General features: G+C 34.2%; 1 protein-coding gene, 2 long non-coding RNA genes and 2 pseudogenes across 3 annotated transcripts; 1 reads left to right on the forward strand and 4 right to left on the reverse strand.

Annotated features, from left to right (window-relative positions):
- Positions 1–2,804: 2,804 nt before the first annotated feature.
- Positions 2,805–7,381, forward strand: LOC137724645 (CBBY-like protein; annotated as a pseudogene).
- On the reverse strand, positions 7,376–8,637 carry LOC137726941 (uncharacterized). The gene is made up of 3 exons (XR_011067703.1): positions 8,597–8,637; positions 7,606–7,710; positions 7,376–7,502 (listed from the first exon to the last, which is right to left on the reverse strand). It is a non-coding gene; the product is annotated as an uncharacterized lncRNA (long non-coding RNA).
- A 50-nt stretch (positions 8,638–8,687) lies between these two features.
- Positions 8,688–16,185, reverse strand: LOC137724646 (protein ROOT HAIR DEFECTIVE 3 homolog 2-like). The gene is made up of 14 exons (XM_068463391.1): positions 16,087–16,185; positions 13,445–13,515; positions 13,274–13,337; positions 13,081–13,155; positions 12,800–12,847; positions 12,634–12,698; positions 12,487–12,541; positions 11,929–12,087; positions 11,774–11,842; positions 11,585–11,676; positions 11,419–11,497; positions 9,668–9,830; positions 9,249–9,373; positions 8,688–8,750 (listed from the first exon to the last, which is right to left on the reverse strand). Exons 1-14 carry the CDS (start codon positions 16,123–16,125, stop codon positions 8,688–8,690), a joined length of 1,167 nt encoding a protein of 388 aa, XP_068319492.1. The 5' UTR covers positions 16,126–16,185.
- Positions 16,186–17,405: 1,220 nt separating this feature from the next.
- Positions 17,406–21,584, reverse strand: LOC137724647 (probable LRR receptor-like serine/threonine-protein kinase At1g56130; annotated as a pseudogene).
- Positions 21,585–21,842: 258 nt separating this feature from the next.
- LOC137724513 (uncharacterized) lies at positions 21,843–22,392 on the reverse strand. The gene is made up of 3 exons (XR_011067427.1): positions 22,255–22,392; positions 22,065–22,136; positions 21,843–21,959 (listed from the first exon to the last, which is right to left on the reverse strand). It is a non-coding gene; the product is annotated as an uncharacterized lncRNA (long non-coding RNA).
- Between the last annotated feature and the right edge of the window lie 572 nt (positions 22,393–22,964).

Below are 22,964 nucleotides of genomic sequence, written 5' to 3' on the forward strand. Positions count from 1 at the left end.
TTTAGTGTGGGTTCGATCATTTTCTCTTCTAACAACTTTAACAATTTAATCCACTAATAAAATTCTTTATCTAATAAAAATGATATATCCATATATACTTTAAAATAAAATGTTAAAATTTTCACATTGGAAAATTGACAAACAAATTAAAAAAATTGTTGAGAATGAGTCCTACATTAATGGTGAGTAGCCCAACCTGCTTATAAGTCCATGCACAATCCCTCATCTCATCAATAATGTGAGATTCATTTTCAATACACCTCCTCAAGTGTGGCGAATTTTCAAACGTAACATGTATACAACACAATGGGGTGACGTGGAGCGTGTGTGGCCGTTTGGCTTCACACGTGCGACAACCAGCTCTAATACTATGAAGTTGAGGTTTCACTATAAAACCAATTGGCAAATTGGGGATTAGCCCAACCTATTTATAAGCCCATGTAATGTCCCTCCTTTTATCAATGTCGGACTCATTCTCAACAAAAATATGGTTCTATTCATAATTGCACGGAGACCTTTTAAGATAAAACTCAACTTTAATTAGACTAGCACTAGCAAGTGGTTAAGTTGAAGCGATGTTGGAACATTGACTCATGACAACTTATTTACAAACTCATGTACCTAAATTTAATATATATATATATATATATATATATATATATATATATATATATATATATATTTTACTAGAATTCTCAACAATGAATATAATTAAAATAAATTAATAAAATAGTTAATCAACTTGATCAATGATCGATGTTAATGTTCATAGTGTATGTATAAGTACTACGAACACATATTTTTGTGTATATAATTGATTTGTTAAAGTCAAAGCTTCTAAAGTGCTTATGTATATAATTAAAGAATTAAATATAATCCCAACTTACGAAACTATAGTTCATCTCATCCTCTATAAAATTAAAAACAGAGCAGTTTTTTTTTTTTTTTTTTTTTCAATCCAAAGGCCTTTCAGTGTACTAAGAACAGGAGTGTCACAAAACAATTGGTTCAATACTTGAAAAAAAAAAACTTTCAATTAATTATTTTATAACACTTGGTGTTTCGAACTGTGTTTCTGAGTACACTAAAAAATTTCTCCTTTCCCAGACTCAAGTGATCGATGATGGCACGCTATGCGACTTTTCGCACTTTTATAAAAAGTTTCCTTCAAATATTAAAAATGAGTGGGTGAGATGACGAGTGTCACATCCCGGTCTGGGCTCCCATCACATCCCAAACTCGACTTCACCGTAACACGATATTGTCCACTTTGGGTCTCGACCACACCCTCACGGTTTTGTTTCTGGGAACTCACACGAGAACTTCCTAGTTGTCCCAGTGGGTCACCCATCCTGGGATTGCTCTCGCGCGCTACTCGCTTAATTTCAGAGTTCCTACGGAACCCGAAGACAATGAGCTCTCAAAATGCCTCGTGCTAGATAGAGATAAGAATATACATATAAGGCTTACATGATCTACTCTTCTAGACGATGTGAGATGTTACAACGAGATCAAAGATTGTCCATCTTTCCAATTAGAAGTGCGTTGAAATTTTTACTAAAAATTTAAAATGTTTCTTCAAAACCAATTTATGCTCAAAAATACTTTTAGTAAAAGTACTTCTAGTAGAAGTATATTGAAACTTTTACTAAAAATGCAAATGGCTTTTTAACTCTACTTCTAGTATAGTTAGAATTGTCTTTGGTAATCTGCAAACGTTTTTAGTTATTAAAAGCACATTTAAACATATCCTTAACTCCATGTATAATTTACCTAGAAAAACTATATAACCAAATATTTGCATGATCAAATTTATGACCTAAATTAGCAAAGTCGTCTATCTATTGTTCATCGTTCATATTTTCTATTTTGTGGTTTTTTTTTTTTTTAATTTAATTTTTATCTATGACCTTTCGCTCACGTCACCATCACCTAGGCATAAACCTGCTGGGAGCTGGAGTCAACGGTTCACATTAATATGTTGATATTGACCAGGAGGAACATGACCACAACAATTAAACTTTGCTATAACAATTGGATAGCTTTCATTTTCAACATACGTAAGGGGGAAGTTAGGGCTCGTTTAGAAATATTTTTACAATGACTGAAAATATTTCTTAGTGAAAATAAATCTGAAATTAATCTCAATAAAAATCTAAGTAGATTCTAAAAAAACACTTAAAGTGTTTTCTGCAAGAAGCACATATCTGGTGCTTCCTAAAAAAACAATTGAAGTGCTTTTGACAGCCAAAATCAATTTACAAAAACACTTTCAATTATTCAAAAAGTAGTTTCAACGAGCGCAATTCAGACGCTCTTGACAAATTGAAAAAAAATATACAAAATCCTTGTATTTGGTTTTCTAGTCCTCCTCATATAGTGACCCTTGTATTTGGTTTTCTAATCCTCCTCATGGAGCGACTTCGAAAGTGTTCTTTGACTTAGTTCACTAGGAATCCCAAGTGAATCCAAGTTGTAATTTCTTATGTTTCTTAAAAAATAATAATAAAAAATAAAAAAAATATGATCGCAATTGAGCACAATCCCTAATGGGCTAATTTATTAATTAACACTTTGGGTCAAAAAGCCCAAAACGAGCTTGAACTTTATGGGCTTTAACAGAAATTGGACTGCCGAATCAGCCCCGAATTATATCGGGTTTTTCTAGGGTTGAACTTCGGGTCGTCAGGACACAACAGACAGAAAATCCATAAGGGGTATAAGAGTCATTTCATAATAACGCTATTTCTTCTTCAGTTGAAGTTGATATTTTCTTCCCCGGTCAGCTGTAAATCAAACAAAAACCGTTTTCAAGCAATCACCTTTCTTCTGCTAATTGCCATGGATGCCGCTTCGTGCTCAATTCTCCGAGCTCAGCCCTTTTCTTCCACCGCCGCCGTTTTCCCGCCAAGTAACAACCCCACCGCCCGCTTCTTCGCCCTCCCCAAGAGCAACCCCAACTTGGTCCCTTCATTTTGCTCCACTTTCCCAAGAAACTCAACTTTTCCCGGAAAATGCCTGCACTTCGATCGGTTCACCGCTTTCAGCTCGCTATCCAGCGCTCAGGACCAGAACCCATCTCAGGAACTCGCTGTTCTCCTCGAAGTCGACGGGTGGGACGATTTCTTTCTCCTTCTTACTCCAAGCATTTCAATTTAATTGCTTTCCTTTACTTCACAGCTTCTTTGTTTTATTTTTATTATTTTCTTGGTTTATTGAAGCTGTTTTTTGCTGCATTGTTCGAATTGGAGTTGGGTTTTCTCGGAGACCTTTTTCTTGATGATTTCTCTTTGTTTCTTTCAGGGTTCTTATGGATGCTTATCGGTTGGGAACCGCCAAACCTTCAATGCAGGTGAGAAAATGCAGTATTTTCATCCTGTTGTATTAAATTTTCTTGATTAAATTGTGTTTTATGTGTTAATATTACTGTATTTTTTCTTGTGATATATTGGCAGCATTTAAGAAGCTTGGACTTGACTGTGCAAGTTGGACAGAGCCTGTTTACTTGGATCTCCTAAGGTGGGAAATTAAAATGATGAGTAAAGATTCATGAATTTAGATTATTTAATTGGTTTCTTGTTCTTTAAGTTATTTATTTGGTTTCTTTTTCTTTAAGTTATTTAGTAGGCTTGAAATCATGATTCATGACTTGCTTCAATCTAGTATGAGTCAATTTAATTACATTTCCAAGTGTGTATCTGGGTCGTAGGGTTTTTCGATATGAAAAATCACAAGATTCTGACCCATATTACTTGTTCGTTTTACAATCATTCTTTGCCTTGTTCATCATAATTGGTTCGGATAAGCGTCTGGACTAAAGGTTTATCAATTTTTATACTTAAGGTTCTGAAATGTAGTTTATGTAATTTTTCAGGAAGAGCGCTGGTGATGAGCAAAATATGGTGAATTTGTATTTTAATCGGGTGTGTTACTCTTTTGTCGTCTTTGAAAATAATGAATAGCTGAAGTAGCTCTTCGAAATTTTCCTTCATTTAGTATCTTTTCTTCTGAATCTACGGTTAATCTGTCCTGCAGATTGGTTGGCCTAGTTCATTGCCTACAAGTGAGAAGGAGTCATTCGTGAAAAATGTTCTGCAAAGAAGGTATGGTCTTATTAAGGGCAAAGAAGGTATGGTTTTAGGGATGCATCTCAACATTTATTTCTGATCTTACCACTGAGATACAAGTCTAGACTTAGGTACTTGATCATACACAAAAGGAAATATTATAGTCTTTGAGTCAGTATTTTGATCATATAGTTATGTATACTGAGGAACAAAAATAAGGAAAATTTATAATTCCAGGGCTAATGAGGGATCTGCTTTCGGTTAATAACAATAATAAGAGAACTGTTTGTATATTTTTCCAGGGAAGGTGAGCAGGGCTGATTTAAAAACAACAGAACCTTTTTATTATTTTCCACTTGAAGCCACCTATGAAAATTATCAATTTTACACAAAAGAACTGGCTGCTTGTCTGAGATAAGTGCAAACTCATTTCACTTGTTACTTTGATAGCTTATTATTTTGTATCTTACAATACAAGGTAAAACCTTAAAATTACAAAACTCATTACTGAATGGGAGAGTAAATGTCCTTTTATTTTCGACTTGTATCTAAAAAGTAATTAAGTCATGCTTTCCCGTATGGAGAATGAAAGTAGCTAATATTAATTTGTTTTTGGCAGAAAATTGCAATGGATGAGTTTCTGATGTCAGAAAGCTTGACTTTACGACCTGGAGTTGAAGAGTGAGATTCTGATGACAGAAAATTTACTTGGATGATTACACAATCTTTTAGCTCTCAAATATACCGAGTCTAAATTTCTGCTTGATATTTTTACCTTCTTCAAATATGGATAGCGTGGACTAAAACCATGTGCAAAACCTCTTTATTTGCACTCATTTAGTCATTCTTGGCTTCAGCTATACTTCCGGAATTTCCAAAATTTGGAATTAGCTTAAAGCAATACATAGAACTTGGGTGTGAATATTTTTCACCATGACCAGCATTTGGAAATTCTGCTGAAGTGTTGCCAAAGAAATGATGTGAAATCGAAGGTAGCTTGCTACTTGTTATTTTATTTCAAGAATATACCAGACTTTTGCTCTCAGAAGTTTTGGCTTAGACTGGGCCTTAGGCATGCTGGGAGTTTATTCTTGACAAATATTCGCGAGTCTATTGGTTGATAGTCTAGATGAACTGATGATCCTAAATCTATAGGAAGCTAGAAGTGATGAACCATTGACAAACAAAAACAACTGGACTAGAAATAATCAGTTGACCTTTAGTGAGATTTCATTTGCATGTCAATGCCATGTCTAGTTGGATGTTTGTGTATATCCTGTTTCTCCATTGTTTCCAACAGTTAGGCTTATTTTCTCCTTTCCATTTGCAGGTTTATTGATGATACATACAAGTAAGGGATACCTGTGGTTGTACTGACAACTTATAGTAAGAGTGGGGATCGAATTGCCAGGTAATAACAAACATTTTATTCTTTGTTTTTATGCCTTTTTTTTTGTTGAGTTTCCAGACAGTTATGAACATGCTCTGGGCTTTGGAGACTATGGAATGCACTGTAGCTATGACTATAATTGGACAGTAGTTTCTTTCGATGTGGTCATAAAGGACTCAGCCACTGACATAACTGCAACTTTATATTTTAGTTTTTCATTCCAAATTTCTGCAATAGCACAGATTCTAGTGTCACTTGACAGCATATGCGATTTCCATTGTGGAAAATAGTACATAGAATTATGATAAGTTTTAATGCGACTGATTGATCTATTAATCATTCTTAAGCAACTTGTCATTAGCTCTTTGTTTGCAAGTTAAATACAATAAAAGTATGCTAAAAAATATAGTTAAGTACACAGAAAAGCACATATACACATACATATTTGTGTGCATATAATATTGAGCCAAAAGCTGCAGTTAAGTACTCTCTATTAATCCTTACCACCACATACCAGTTTTAGTTCATTATGTTCCTTATGGATGGTATAGGACTGTGCTAATACTCCATTTAACACTTTATAAATGTCAGATCAGTCGTTGGAAAGCTTGGCGAGGAAAGAATTTCAAAGCTAAAGATTGTCGGAGATAAGGAAATTGAACAGAGTTTGTATACCCAACTAGTAAACGATACAGGATTATCGTCTGGTATGGATGAGCAAGTAGCTAAGGAGGCAATAAAAGCAGGTAGACTCTTCATCTTGGGTTGATAGTCATGTATATGTTTTGTGATATACATTTTTCCAGTGCAGAAGGTTGGGTACTAAGGGGCTCTGTTATTGGTTTATGGGTCAGTTTCTGCTGAGAAACAAAGGATTGCAGAGGAGGTTGCATCTATGCTAAAGCTGAGTGTAGATATTGATACTAGCCCGTCTGAAAGGTTGGCATGTTTCATTGATTTTTATTGTTTGTTAATGTTAATTCGGTGCTTTCAGGGTTTGTCTGTGTCCACTGATTATTTTTGTTTTGTGGGTTTTCTGATGTTCAGGGTTTAAGAGACTTATGATTTTGTCATGTTTATATATGATTCTGCTTACATTAGACTAGGAAGAGATTATATGCCAATTTTGAACCGTTTGTGCGATTATGTATGATTCAGCGCTGAACTTAAAGAGTGATTTCATATATCTGGTATTTAATTCTTTGCTCTTATGGTCGGCAAACGCTGTGCAAGTTCTTGTCCTTGTTTTCTTTGCTACGGTATTTACTTTTCTTGATCGCAATTTAATATTTCAGCGTCATATTAGTTGTCTTAATAACTGAGTAGAGTGCTAGGCTGTCTATTCTATGACCGAATTTCTTGTTCGCTTGGGCTGATTCCAACGTTTGCTTAGAGAAGATAATTGCTGCTTTGAGAGCTGTATGCGATTGTGTTCTTGTTGCAGGAAGCCAGTCTGGTGTGGCTGGAGCTGAGCGAGTGGGCATGCCGTGTGTTGTTTTAAGAAGCAGGTGAAGGCTCTTTTTGCTTCATTAATATGTTCCTGTTGCAGATTCTCACCTACATTTTACGTGCTTCATTTTTGAATTGCTCAAAACAAATCTCTCAAACAATTTTTATCCGTGTTGTTTACAATTGCTTTTTCCTGTGTTCATGTAGTTTGACGGCTTAGAGCTGTTTTAATTTCTCAAACAATTTTTATCCGTTAATTTAACCGTGATAAAATTGTAAAAGTTCTCAAGAAAGAAGGAAATACATTAAAACTTTTTGTACCTTCAACAAGAAGCAAACTATTTTATTTTTACACAAATGATATTGGAGAGGTGGATTCAAATTCATGTTCTTAACCAATTTAACTACAAGTCAAACAAATTTAACGGACATAAAACAAAAATATCATGTACAAGAAATAAAATCGGGCATTAAACTAGTATTGATCAAGGACCAGGTGATAATCCTAAAATTGCGAGACCCACATTACACGCAGCCGCTGCCGTACCAAGTGCTAATTTTATAGCTATTTGCCTTTTACGGTGCTTATGAGCCTCCTGAAAATACAAAGTAGCAAAGAATTATAAAAGCTTCACGATATAATCTAGGAATTAAATTAAATTAAATGTAAGATAAGAGGTGATCCGTTATAAAATATACCACGTCTGAAGTAGCTTTCTTGATATGTTTCTGAGTCTTTTCTTTGAACTTGTCCCACAATTGTTGGCATTGTGCCGATGTGAATAAAGCATCCTTCAATGAAACCTAGTTCGGAGTTAATTCAGTTATATATATATATATATATATATATATATATATATATATATATATATATCTATATCTATAATTCTTGTTTTATCTGATCTATATCTATACTTCTAACTATCTATTAATAGAATGTCTTTGCCAATTAAAAATCAATAAAAATATTATTATACCCTTCCATGCATAATTAAAAGAAAACCAATGAAATTACTCTTACCTTATACATAAACTACATATTAATAAAACCAGATTTGTCAAACAAAAACCAATAAAATTACTATTATACCCTTTATGCATAACTGAAAATAATAAAAAATAAAAAATATGGGCATTAAAGTAATTTCGCACGAACAGGTTTTTGCTGTATTTTTTTTCCTTCCTCACCCACATATGACCATAGTTTTACTCCTCTACTTCTCTCCCCCGCTTCCTACTTTTTTCTTTTTTTAATTTTAATTCCAATTTCTTAATTTTTTAAATTGTCATATATTTAAACACACAGATAATACTAGGGAGACTAAATTTGTAAAATTTGCAAATTAAATGATGTGTTACCAATAAGAATGAGCACGTTTATCAACGCTTAAGTAATAATCAAATAATCAAATTTCATGTCTTTTGTTTACAAAATTTTGTTTATAAATTTAGTCTTCCTAACATTATCCTTAAACACACACATAGTGTATGACTTTTATCTAGGGGGATACCAAATTTGTAGACTAAATTTCGTACACTAAATGATATAGAAGTTGATTAGATTATTACTTAAGTCTTGATTAACGTGCGTATTTTTTTTATTAATAACATATAATTTAGTTTGTAAATTTAGTTAACCTAACATTACTTATTATATAAATTAAGCAAAATACATTAAATGAGTAAATACCTTTTGCCAGCTCGAGGGAAGAGCGTCTTCAGTCTCTTTCAACTCAAAACTAACTTTTATAGTTGATAACCTTGCTATTGCATTTTCAGTCTCAAGCATAAGAATTCTTCTTATTGAAACCCACATGTCTTCTCCACCATGCAACAAGTTGTTCCTACAGTCAACATTATACAAAGTTTCCCAAATAAGTAATTTTCTTTTATTCTTAATACAATGATATGATTTACGCTGAGGGGTGGGGAGATTTTTCGGCTAAGCCTAAGCCCCACAATGACAAAGTCATGATAAATTGATAACGAACTTGTCATTCAAGGGAGTCTAACCTAAGAATTTCCACTTATAAATGGAGAGAAAATAGCATTATACTGTAATACAAGATGCTCCTAATTAAGTAATTTAAGTAATAATGTATAATCAACATATAATTTATTTAATAATTCTATATATTGAATGAAGCACATATAACTGACTACATTGAGTTTAGTCTCTAAGAAGTTAACCCTATCATTGCTCATACACTATCTATTAGTCTCTAAGAAATCAACAAGTTACTGGTATACGGTCTCTAATATGGAGATTGACTCCATCATTGTATGTGCGACTAACATATATTAGACAGTGGAACGAAATTAGTTTTGTGTAGAAATTTTACCTCATATTTGTCCTTCAATTCTGACAACTTTGCACTACGGACACATAATGCATGTGCATTTACATCACGTTGAAGCTTTTCTACAATGCTTGAGAAACTCCAATTACTATGTTGTACGGCAGCATCTGCAAGGATAGCTTGCATGGTTAATTCAAGAGAGTTTTAACGAAAAACCTACGGTATTGTTCATTTTAACGAAAAATCATATTTTTATATTAAAAAGTCAAACCTGGTACTGTTCACTTTACCCTTTATTTTGTCCTTATCGTTAAAACTCCAAGTTGTCAAGTCTTTTTCATTAATTTTCCTTTAATTCAATTCATCCAATTAAGTAGATGAAATGCCAACAATGATGTAAGTTTAAAGAAATTTGTGTCTTGAGAAACAATTAACAGAATGACAAAGGATATTATATATACCAGCACATCCTTGGCGAAATTCATGCATGGAAGAAAGAATACAGGCACGAAGAGACGCAGCAAATCCTTTTTCTGGGTCCAGTGACGTTACCCCCGCTTTAAACCTTTCAAATGCATTAGAGCTTAAGTGTCCCAACATGGTATTGTACACAGCCTGGGCACACTGTACAGTCCAGAAGAAAGCAAGATTACGAATAGGAATGGTAATAAATAAAAATAAAATAAAAGGGTGATTGACATTGAATTATGGTTCGGTTGAATATTTCATATATACATATATTATATAGGCGAAACTCTTATTTTTCAAATAACAACCTACCTAAATTTAAACATTCAAATAAAACCCAAATTTCAAATACCCTGTCACGTAGACAAATTTATGACCAAGTATTACAATACATTTACAACTTATGCCACAAAATCCTAATTTGGTCAATAAATGTTATTGCTCATCCTAATTATGATGAGCAATTAAATCCATATGGATATTTTACCTTTCTTGCATCATAAAATTAGCAACATATATAAATTAATTTACCAAATTAAAAAAAAGACATATCTTGTACGGAAAAAATAATATTGTTTGAATTATGTAATTACCTACATACAAATTAATTTACATACTTATAAAATATTATACTAATTTTCCTGCATTTTGAATCATGTAATTACCTACACACAAATATTATACTAATTACCTACATTTAAATTAATTTACCTATTCCAAAAAAATAAAAATAATAGTGATATTAGATAATGTTCGAATGTTGTGGGTTTGTGCTTGTGCGCAATTAAATAAACGTTTAATCTAATGTACATAAATCATGTAGGTAAATTAGACCATTTTGGAATTAAATTAGACCCTTTAAATTTGGTTTGATGGAATAAGTAAATTAGACTATTTTGTAGATAAAAATTGTGCGGAACATATAGCTTTTGTTTTGTGTATTAGGGATTGGAGTATTAGCCGAAGTTGTTTAGGTTTAATGTTGTGTTGGTAGGTAAATTAACTTATATATTTAATGCACAAAATTATGAAATTAGTATTATTATTTTTCAATTGGCACGTTAAAACAATTTGAAAGTTAATACATTGAATATAGTCAATATACAATGAATGACATGAATTATTTTGTAAAATATAATATAACAGGTCACTGATCCAAAAATCTCATCCAAGTATTAATAGGGGTAGTTTAGGTATTTGGAAAATACACAATTTGAAAAGTCAAACTTAATTAAAGAAATTGTTTAGTTGGAGGCTAGTCAATGGGCTTTATTCAAGAAAACAAAAGGAAATGGATTTTAGTAGAGGAAAATATAGTTTCAAGGGGTAATATCAAATTTTCAGTATTATATATTGTATCTCTTGAACATGCATTCCTCATACATGGAACTGCCTAAGAAACTGAACCTGTATATTTACCAAGAACATGAACTTACAAGCACAAATATCATACTGCTGTGCCCCTATTTTCTTGAACTGCAGTATGCAGACCTAACTAAAATTTTTGTTAACTACACTATTAGAAAAATACTCGTAGAGCACAAACTTACAGGCACAAATATCATACTGTGCCCCTATTTTCTAACATTAAGAACAATTTAGTTCTATTCGTATTCTTTTGTTTTGAGGGAAAAATACTTACTCAGTACAAGTTTACATTGGGCACAAAGAACCGTCCTAACCTGTAAACAATAAGTCTTTGACACAAAACAATTAGCCAGAGAGGAAGATAAAGTAGCCATACCTGCAATGCTCTCGACTCCAACATGTGTCGTTTCATCTTCCTTACACCTTCGTCATAGTACACGACCTCCTTGTCATATCTGTATGTGATGCACAAATAAGCAAGATATATATTTCTCAAGGCATACAAATAAAGTCATAAGTAGTAAAGCTAGAGTGGAACTTACTCAGAAAGATAGTTGTATAGAATTGAGCTGACCCTTCTACCGAAATCTGGTACAGGACCAGTTTCAGCAGCTTTTTGCAATGCCAACCAGCCCTAAATTATGTTCATGTAAGACTTTGTTCATGGTATAGAATTAAGTAGAAGAATTTCAAAGCATCAAATGGATTATAGTTAAGTATAAGATACATACTCTATTTTCCATCAACTGTTTGAATATATCGGTGGAAATCTCTTCACACCGCAAAGTGGCAACCATAACCTAATTAAGGTACAGTGTATGCATAAGAGAGGTGTGGCCACAAATGAATTAAATTCTTTAACTGGGAGTTGAGGAAACTAATAAACCTTGTGAGCAGGAAGGTCCAGGTCCTTGTTCAGTTTGATTACTCTCCACATCTCCTGTGCACTAAGAGAAAATCCTGAGGCAGGGACAACGCTCCTTTTATCACCAACAAGGCCTCCTGGAGAAATAGAATTGACAAAGCGCTGCCTCAGTTGAGCAACCTGCATGATATGTGCAGGCCATACTTGTAAGTATCTATCTACTAAACTCTAACAACGAATGAATTTACTTAAGGCTGTTTGACAACAGTTTTCGGCTTTCAATTTAACAAAAATAAAAACATATATACTATTCGTTTGGTAACTAATTAATTAAAAATTTCGGGGAGGTGAAATTTTGAACCCATGCATGGGTACAACCCTACACCCTATGTGGATTCATACTCTCAACACGCCCCCTCACATATGGTAAATTTCTTAGCCTAATGCAGGTGCGGCTTTCGAACAGATGCTAAAACATACCCCAGGAATTAAAACCCAAGAAAAAAGAAAATGGAATGGGCAATATTATGATTTTAGGACATGGTGAATTGCTTCTGATATATATAGTGTAAGGGTTACCTCCTCCTTGAACTTCTCCTCCTTCTCTTGATAGTTGGACAAAGCAACTACTTGTACCCTTATTTCAAAAATGTTAAAATCAGAGACAAAGAACACGCAGGCTGTCAGACTGTCAGCTAGCAGTGGAAGGTGTAAGAGATCGAACTCACATTAAAAAACACAGTGAGCGGGGAATTTTTATGGGCTTGGGGCTTTGAAACTGCATTCCACATCTGCAGAGTGTAGAATATAGATATATATGAGCAGATACAGAAGAAAAAAAAAAAAAAAAAAAAAAAAAATAAAAGAATAAAAAGGGGACCGACAAAACTACCTTCTCTGTGTCTTCCCTTAAGCGCTTCTCCAGCAGTACAAAAGGGGCCTAAACGAACACCGGCAAACAAGACAGTTAATATGTAAACAAATTTAGAATTTTTCCCACGCACTCTTTTTATCCTCTTACACACTTTTCTTTTATTTCTGACTATCAAACTGAAACAACTAACAAAAATTAATCAAAGGTGTCTAAAGGAAAGAAAATTGACGTGCATTTTCTATCATTTCTCTATATTTTCTATTTAAAAAACATCATTCTTTTGATATGTTTCTCAGTACCTTTGATGGCTTGTCACGCACAACAAACATTAGCGTCGTTTTCTTAGGGGGATCGCTGAATAAGCGCATCATAACCTTTTACATATTCACAAACATTGACAAAAACCAAAAAGAAGATTCAAAAACCAGAAAATGTCAAATAATAACAATGAATGTTGAGATATAAGTACATGGTTACAGTTAAGATGAGCACCTGAAAAATAGTTTTTAGTAAAGGTTTGCTCGCAGCATGCTCCCGACCGATATCATGGTACCACCTGTATATATATAATATCCAAATAAGTACAGAAGATTTGATCTCTGTATATGGCTAAGATTGGCCATCAGTCAAGTAATTCCTGGGTTATCTAGTTAATGAGCTTACATATTTATGAGCAAAATGTCTGAAACTGCCAGCGCAAATAGGGCGATCCGTTTCTCGAATGTATTGTCATCCTGATTAAACCAAATTGCAGAGGAAGAAGTACGAAGAGTGAATATATACGAGGATTTGAGCTGTATTTGCCATATATATTATGATCACTTATAATTACATGAATTTGTTCCAAATTAATTTCATTTAAAATGTTGCCTTTTTTTTATTTATTTTTAATTTTAAAGTAATGTTAGGTAGATCAACTTTTTAGATCCAATTTATAAACTATGTGTCAGTGTCATTATAAAAAATAAGGACTTTAATCAATATTAAACCCTATACTTAAATAATAAGTCAATCATCAACAATCATGTCATATCCCTAGATTTGATATTTGATGTGCTCTTTGAAGTTCTGCAAGCACATGAAATCGAATGAAGATTCTCTTTGGATTCTCTTTATGAGGATATCCTCTATGGATTCTCTTTGTGAGGATCCCTGGGATCCATGAATCGTGTCCGTTCATCATACATCGTGTGGTCAGAAATCATTTTAAGTTTTATTATTCAAAATTGAACACAAATAGTACCTAAAGAAAATTGACCACATAATGTACGATAAACGGATACGATTCACATGTCTCCGAAATTCTCACAAAGAGGATTTAGAGAGGATTTGGATTAGATGAAATCAGCCTCATTTTTGTGCGGCTACATTAATTATGGTTAGTGTCCATATATGGTGAAACGGGTGACCTGATATGTGACCACGTTAATAGTGTACGACAATTTAGCGTTTTAAATAGTGGGAATTATTTAGAAAAACACCCATGAGTTTTTCTTCTGCTTTCCAAAAATAACATTAGTATAAGGTTTTAAATTATTTTCAAAAAAAAAAAAAAGAGAAATTTTATTTGAATCCATATAATCTCTTTCTACACCCAACTTATTTTTTATACCTATATAGTTTTTAATTAAATTATCAATATCTCTTTAAACCCAATTTTACTACCTAAACTACCCTCACAAACCTAATATAATATGCAAATTTATCTTTACACCCATTTTAAAAATAAAAATCCAAAATTAGTGTTCTACAACTACTTTTCCACAACTTGTTGATTGAGAGTGTAATGTCCATACATATATGGAATCGTGTTTGATGAATTGGTCAAACAAGCAATTTGGAATCGTGAAGTTATGTGAGCAGACAAGATTAGATGAAGTAATTAACTCAAATGTTATGGTGTTTTTGTGCTTATTTGATATTGAAATGTTAAAACAATATGCTTATTTCTCTTACAATAGAAATCGAGTTGGTTTTAATCCTTGTGTGCTTTATCTGAATTGCATTCCCATTGTTTTTATCCCATAGCCGCTTCATAAACAAATGCAGTAGCATTTTTCAAATGCTTTAATCTCAAGTTTTTACCTTGGTTTTAAGATTAGGTGTATTGGGTGGTGGAATTGTAATCTGTAAATCCATATTCTTAGGCATCACTTGGGTTTTAGCCACAATAATTCAAATCTGCATGAATTATAGGACTCAAAATCATTTTATACATACACATACACTAGTAATAATAATTAACTTAGGCCCTCAGTTGTCATTGGAACTGGAAGTGGGTTTATTGATAAATTTTAGTTTGATTTCTGATTTCATCTTATATTTGATGATAATTATAGAATAGGGTAAAACTGACAATTCATATTTTCAATTTAAGTTGGGTGTAGAGCGAGGTTATATAGGTTCAAATAAAATTTCTCAAAAAAAAAAATCATTCTGTTAGTTTTTCCATCTAAAAACTGAGATGTCATGATAAATTTTCACCAAATGATAAATTTTAGGGAGTTTTACTGATAGGGGGTGGGTGGGAGAGAGAGGGGGTGGTGACAATCGAGTAGAGAGGGAGAAAAGGCTGGTTTCACATGAATCGTTTTTAATCTTATATACATTTTCTAAATTCGATTTTAATCGCTCATCAAAAGTCATATATATAGCCATGTGATTATGTGAAGATGGTAAAAGTATGGTGGGAAATAATGCCACAGAAGCAAAGACCAGAACAGCAAGCACTGGATTACTGAATGTTTTTGTTTCCCATTTTGCAGAAACCCCAGCCATCAACCCTAAGCACATGACCAGCAATACCAACCTAACCCAATACCACAAAGACGCTAACTTTCTTGGAGAAAAGGGCTCCGCCACCGCCCCCTTTCCTTTTAATTTTTATACTATGCAACAAAATTTATTTTCTTTATTTAATCCACATGGCATTACACAATTGGTTTTGTCCTCGCATGAATGTCACGTCAGCATCCTGACAGACTTTCTAATGGAAGTGGACGGCAAGGACAATTTTAATGACCAAGGCAATGGATAAATGACTAAACTGAAGAGCTTGAAACATAAAAAACTACGCTGATGAGTTGCAAAAATATAAAGCCCATTTTTGATAATCCAACTAAACATAAGAGTAATGCTCAAGAGAATAAAGTTGTAGATTAAATTTTGTAAACTAAATGACATAGAAGTTAATTATTGGATTATTATTTAAACGTTGATAAATGTTCTCATTTTTTATTGGTGTCACATAATTTAGTTTATAAATTTAATCTTCCTAACATTACTTTAAACATAAAGATGATTACCTCGCCTCTCTCGCTGCTATTGCTACCTTCCAAATCCATGGCGATGGTGCAAGGGTCAATGCCGACACACTTGGCTATCCAAATGCCCTTCGTTGTTTGGCTCTTGAATATTTAATTAATTATACACAAATACTGATTATATATATATATATATATATATATATATATATATATATATATATAACTAGCATATGCCTGCATACTTTGTGTGTATTAACATTTTTTATTTTTGCTTTTAAAATGGAAAATAGAGAGGTAGAGAGAGAACGTAGGTGGGAGTGGGAATAAGAGGATTTTGTTTTTTTATTTTTTTATTTCTAATATTCGATATATCTTAACATCATCCGTAGGTGATACTTCTATAAAAACAGTAAAATATGGTTAAGTGAAATTACATTATACTCATCATTTTTTGTGAGAGAGAGAGAGAGAGAGAGAGAGAGAGAGAGAGAGAGAGAGAGAGAGAGAGAATAGTGCACATATGAGTGATCATGTAGAAACAAAGCATGCATGCTAAATGCAAAGTCAAAACTAACTAACTTTCCGCATTCTTAAACGGGTTGATCTTGCTTTGGAATTTTTGATTGATCCGAGGTTATTTTTCAACTGAGATTTGCTTTGGTGAGCATGAACTTCCCTACATTTTGGTTTTACTCGGCCCCACCGTTGAGACCACTTATTTTTGAAAGGTGACACTTGCATAGCAATTTAACCAAAGATTTTCTTCAGGTGACACTGATCAACCAACAGTTAACAATCACTCGTGTAAAAGAGTTGGCTTATGCAAAAACCCTACCAAAGAGTCCATTAAGGTGACAACGTAATCAATCAATAATTGACAATAACTCGTCTAGAGCCAACTCGTGGCTTTTGTTTATAGGCATCTACTAAGATTGCTTATGTTTTATTATATGTACTTGGCTATTAGATAGAAAATGGTGGTGCTATTCACACCTATTTTTACCTCCACTCACTCTTCTCAATTTTCAGTTGTCGGATCATCGAATGAATTAAAAAAGGCCAAAAGAAAAAAATTACCAAAAAAATGTGTGAGAAGTTAAAATGAGAATGTGAATAACACCAACTATTGAAAAAGAAACTTCCATTTTTTTTCCTTTTTATTAAAAGAGGAGATTTACACTGCAACATACTAACACAAAATTGACATGCAATTTTGACTCAAATATCTATAAAATCGTATCTTGTTTTAGATATACATCATCATAGCCAAAACCTTAGAGGCAGAAAAGACCCAAGGATAAGTACAGGGGTGCACAAATGGATAAAAGAAGCATGCGGAAATCATTTCCCATTATTTATCACCTTCCTTGTCCTCTAATGCCAGCGAGCAATGACTAAGTGACATTTACAGGAGAAGGTGCAGGGTTAACCCCGAGGGTGTTAGCACCACTTGCATTGCTGCCTTCGGGCTGATAGTTGAGGCGAACATTACTATGCTTGGAAGTAGTTGATGGGGTATCATCCTTCATCAAAAAGTTACCTGTTGACAATGTCGTTACATCTTTAAAATCATAATCTGTCAAATAGCTCGGCTTTGACATGACAATGCCTATGTCAATATCTCCAGAGAGCATTGCCACCACGCGTGACATAGATGGCCTCGTCATTGGTGATGCCTGCGTGCACAGGAGAGCTGCTCTTATCATTCTAGTCGCTTTAGTTTGGTCAAACTCTGTCAATCTGGGATCCACCAGCCCGAGAGTTTGGTTGTTTTCATGTAGAGTCCATACCTGAAAAAACATCATGCCACGGTCAAAGGAACGTATAAATAAGTTTTTCACAACAATGCCAAAATGAAGCTAAACGAATGCAATTCCTACCCATTCAAGAAGATAAATCTTTTCTGGATCCAAGTTATTGTAAGAGTTTGGTCTCCCGCTGAGGATCTCCAAAACAACGACTCCAAAACCAAACACATCGGCCTTCTCTGTCAAATGTCCAAACAATGCATACTCCGGTGCCAAATAGCCTCTGCAATGCAAGATAATCAAATGGTTGCACAATGTTTCTTGAGATCATTAGTGGCATTATTAACATGATGTGTCTTAAAATTTCATGCAAGTATAAATGTGTGTGGCTATAATATATGTAACCTGTGGAAAAACAATAAAGGATGGCTTACATTGTCCCTGCAACTCGGGTGCTGATGTGGGTTTTCTTGTCATCATAAAGCTTTGCCAATCCAAAATCTGATATTTTTGGGGAAAGTTCTGCATCGAGCAAAATATTATTGGCTTTGACATCTCGATGTACAACCCTTGGCCTTGACTCCTCATGAAGGTAAGCAAGTCCTCTTGCTGTTCCTAACAATATATTGAATCGAGTAGGCCAGTCAAAGTGCAAGTTACTTGTCCCTGAAATATTAGTGAAATCTAATCAAAAACATTTTTTAAGTAATTTTAGAGTGCTTGAAACTGCAGAAAATGATGTTTCTATGCAACCTAATAGTAGATAGGTTTGTACCAAAAAGTGCCTGATCAAGGCTTTTGTTTTCAAGATACTCATAAACCAAAATGTGGTGGCTGCCTTCGATGCAGCATCCATACAATTTCACTAGATTCCGATGTTGCAGAGCAGATATGGTAACAATTTCAGATACAAATTGACTCTTCCCTTGGTGAGATGTTACTGAAAGTTGCTTCACAGCCACTACTCTACCATCAAAAAGTGTACCCTACAATGTACACAGAAACACAATTTAGTGACGTGAAAGGAAAGAAAAAAGAAGATATAGTTTCTTCTCTCGCTCACTCGCTCTCTCTCATTTCTCGTCATTACTTCAAGTACATGATATTGATGTAATATAGATTTCACCTTATAAACGGGGCCATATCCTCCCTCTCCTAGCTTATTTGAAGGATTAAAATCTTCAGTTGCAGCTCTCAATTCAGCATAACTGAAAGTATATGGTCGGGTGCCTAATCCTAGAATATCTGCACATTCACGAAACAGTATGACATAAGTTTTACTTTCGTGAAAGCATTCTTATTTCTGTGTGTTAATGTTAGAGCAGAGAAACCTGAATTGGATACCACTAATAATATGGTCATTTACCTTCATCGTCCTCTTTTTCTGATTTTTTCCTCCTCATATATAGAATCGCAGATATTAATAGCAAGCTCACAACTCCAACAGGAACTGCAATACCAATTATCAACCCAGTCCTACTCTTCTTTCCTGGAGTAGTTGGTGGAATCCCAGAAACGGTTGGTGTAAAATCTGAGCGATAAAACAGACGAATTCTTCAGTATCAATTAACAGTTGAAAAATACATTTAAACCACTCATAGGAAATCTCTATAAGTTAACACATACTATACCTGAAGCAGCATGGACAGCTGCTATTAGTGGTCCGTAATCACTACGATCAGGTATGCAACAAGTCCCTTTACCAGCCCAGAACAGATGAATTTCAAGATAATTCTCTGACACGCTAACATTAAATTTTCTCACAACTGCTCGGTTAACACCACCTGCCTCATTCGATATGTCAAAGTCCTTCATCCTGCGGGTACCCTAGCAACCAAATGAAGAGGTAGGTGATACTTCTAGTCTCCTTTAAATCACTATCTTTAGTTAATGTAGCTTAAAACATCGAAAACCTGTCCAATGAGGTGTTTACTTCAAATCAGTTAGAATTTTTATTTTATCAGCAGTCTTACCTGAATATAGATATCAAATACACGCTGTCCTAGACTTTTCCAAGTTTTCGAAGTGCGACTTTCATAAACCGTCTCTGCAAAGTGCAATGTTACAGTGTAGGGGCCATTCTCAAGGCCCAGGCCATAGTATCTCAGTGATCCTGGGGACACTCTTGAAGTCTGGAAAAGCTCCGGGGTCACATCTGTTCCGGTGACTTGTGCAAGGGTATTCACTAGAAAGGATGCGTTCTTTCTGTATGTAGAAAACAAACCGGCATTGCTGACAGCCCATTTCTCTGTACTGGTTACATTGAATGTTGCTGGGCCAAGAGCCGAGTCTTCAGTCTCATACAATATGCCATCACTTCCCGTCATTTGTTTTCCACCACACTTGATTGAGAAGTTTGCATCTGTAAAGTTTCATGTAATACCAGAAGCTGGCCATGATTAGTGATGAAACGTCAAATTGAAGACTCATGCTAATGTTCATCAGTCACATATTTCTAACATGACGTTGCGTTAAAATAGTAAATGATGGGTGACATAAGAACAAATTACATCGTGGGGCATTTCGATTGCATGGAAAATTTCTCTGGAGGCAATTTAATCCAGGAAGACTGCAAACAGAGAACAATTATTAGTTATCTAAATAGAATCATGAAGTGGAAGAGTAGTGATAGTATTGCTTGTCTAAAAACGAGTAAGAGAAACTTCAACTCACGTTATGTTTGAACTGTCAAATGTGAAGTTGTTGACCACTAAGTTCCTGCATAAAACATTAATCAATCAACATATGAAGAAATATATCTTTATCAAATGAAAAATCCATGTACAAGATCAAAACTTAGTAGGCAAGTAGCACTGTGAAAACGAATCTCAAGGATAATTTTTTATCCAAACATATTATGGTGATTTAAATTGTAAAATGAAGATGAAAGATAAAAGGACATGTACAGTTGCGATATTGTGGTCACCCACTGGGGAAAGCTTCCTGATAAAAAATTGTAAGACAAATCTCTGCAAATAACAAAATAGAATCATAAGGCACAAAATGCATGAAAGTTATTAAGAACTTGTGTAAGATAGGATTAGAATGTTTACGATTATACACAAACACATACATGCACTGTGCATTCTATATGAGTACTTTAAGAAACGAGGACTTACATAGTCTGAAGTTGATTGCTCTTTTGGCTCGGAAGAGGTCCGGACAGACTATTGTTTCCAAGAAACCTGGCCATTTGGATTATAGTAGAAGGCACCCAGAAAAGAAAAATAGATGAACAACAAAAGGTCAGCTGTGCACAAAATCTAGAAGGATTAGTCCACATCTTCAATCAAAGTAGGGAATGTTAAGGATTTGATAACTTATGTAAGATAAGGCAATAAAAAGATAATAATAAAGACGGGGATTACAAGGATGTAAGAGAACTCAAGCTGAACAAAAGACTTGGGAGTTGGCCTGTCAAATTGTTGAAACTCAGATCCCTGCAACACCAACGATAAGTTAAGAGGAGCAGTCAGAATGAAACAAAAGCCTTGGGACTTAAGCTTATATGCGCTGGTACGTACAGTATCTGTAGAATTCGATAGTCTCCAATATCAGATGGGATGGTACCAGTGATTAATGCGTTTCGTAGTTTTCTGTATTCCAAAAACATAAAATTTGATAAAAAGTAGTGGAGTAAGATATCAAATTTCAAAAGGAAAAAGAAGTTAGATGAAAGTATCTGGATCGATGAGAATCTTCGCTTACAATTTAGTCAAGCTTTTCAGATTTTTTATGAAATCAAGAGAGGAGCTCCCATTGTATATATCACTGATTCGCCTACATCATTATATGCAAAATCAACTGAAATCCCGTCTTCGGAGAAAGAGAGAGAGAATTACAATTTAGTCAAGCTTTTCAGATTTTTTATGAAATCAAGAGAGGAGCTTCCATTGTATATATCACTGATTCGCCTACATTTGTGCTTACAGAGTTTTCAATGCGATCAGTTGAGAAAAGCTGGTTGGTATTGGGCCCTCGAAAGAGCTCCCTTGTAAATGCCTACAGAAACATATAAGAAGCTTGTGAACAAATTATCCATCTCAGGTCTGCTTTCATAAACTGCAAAAGATCAAAGGTTTCTCTACTTACAAATCAGCGAGTTGTGTCCAATTCCCTATGAAATCAGGTATCTTGCCTGAGAAAGGACTGTTCGATGCCCAGCTAAAATTCAAAAAGTTGACTTATACCAAGCTCATCCAAGAAAAGCAATCTCAAAGTACTGGATAAACGAACAAATGTAAAATACGATTTAAGAGCCGTTCTTACAGGGTTTGCATGTTGGTGAGCTTGGCAAATGTTGAAGGAATTTCACCACTGAGTCCACAGCTGTCCATGTAACTGTGAAAAATCATAAGGCAACTGATTAATACCCATTTCATACTATAAAGTGCAATTTTTGCTCATCCGTAAGGAATTAACATGTAATTCAAATTTGATGATTTAACGAAGCACTTACAGTTCCTTGAGCTTGACTAAATTACCAAGTTCTGGAGGGAGTGTTCCGGAGAAATTATTTGGTCCGATGTCCCTGCAAGTCATGTTGAACGAGCAAACACTTACTTGAAAGCAATTATTGAAGAGTGATAGAAGGTTCTGTTGAATTGTAAGTCCATAACTGATTAGGAAATAAGCTGTGTATCAAATTTGTGTATTCACTTGAGTTTAAAATACCAAGTGTAATGATCCTAGCAACTAGCTAGATGTAAGGTTGAGATTGTTTTGTGAAGAGAGAGAATCCACCTTGGATTCTAACGGTTATGTAAAGCACAGAGTGTGTGTGAATTGTAAGCAGATGAAGAGAATATGCTCTGCTAGATTTTGCAGAGAGAGAGAAACCTTCAGAAAATTCTTCCATTGTTATCCTTCTCATTTTTGGTTCTTCGATTGTTCATGCATAACCAGATTTTTAGCTTCTAACAACAAGTTTTGTATCTAATGTTTACGACACAAAATTTTATTGTACACTATCTAATTTTTCATGGCTTACAGCACAGTTAGCTCCTTAAGGTTTCCAAGCTCCTTGGGGATGGGCCCAGAGAATGAATTGACCCTAATTGACCTGAATGGAGATATCAATTAGTGAAAGATAAGCACCATTAAACTTAATTACATTACATACCAGGAAACTAGTACTGCATTATTCAATAAAAGCATAATGATTTTTTT

Source organism: Pyrus communis, chromosome 2 (genome assembly GCF_963583255.1).
Source record: "Pyrus communis chromosome 2, drPyrComm1.1, whole genome shotgun sequence".
NCBI classification, from domain to species: domain Eukaryota; kingdom Viridiplantae; phylum Streptophyta; class Magnoliopsida; order Rosales; family Rosaceae; genus Pyrus; species Pyrus communis.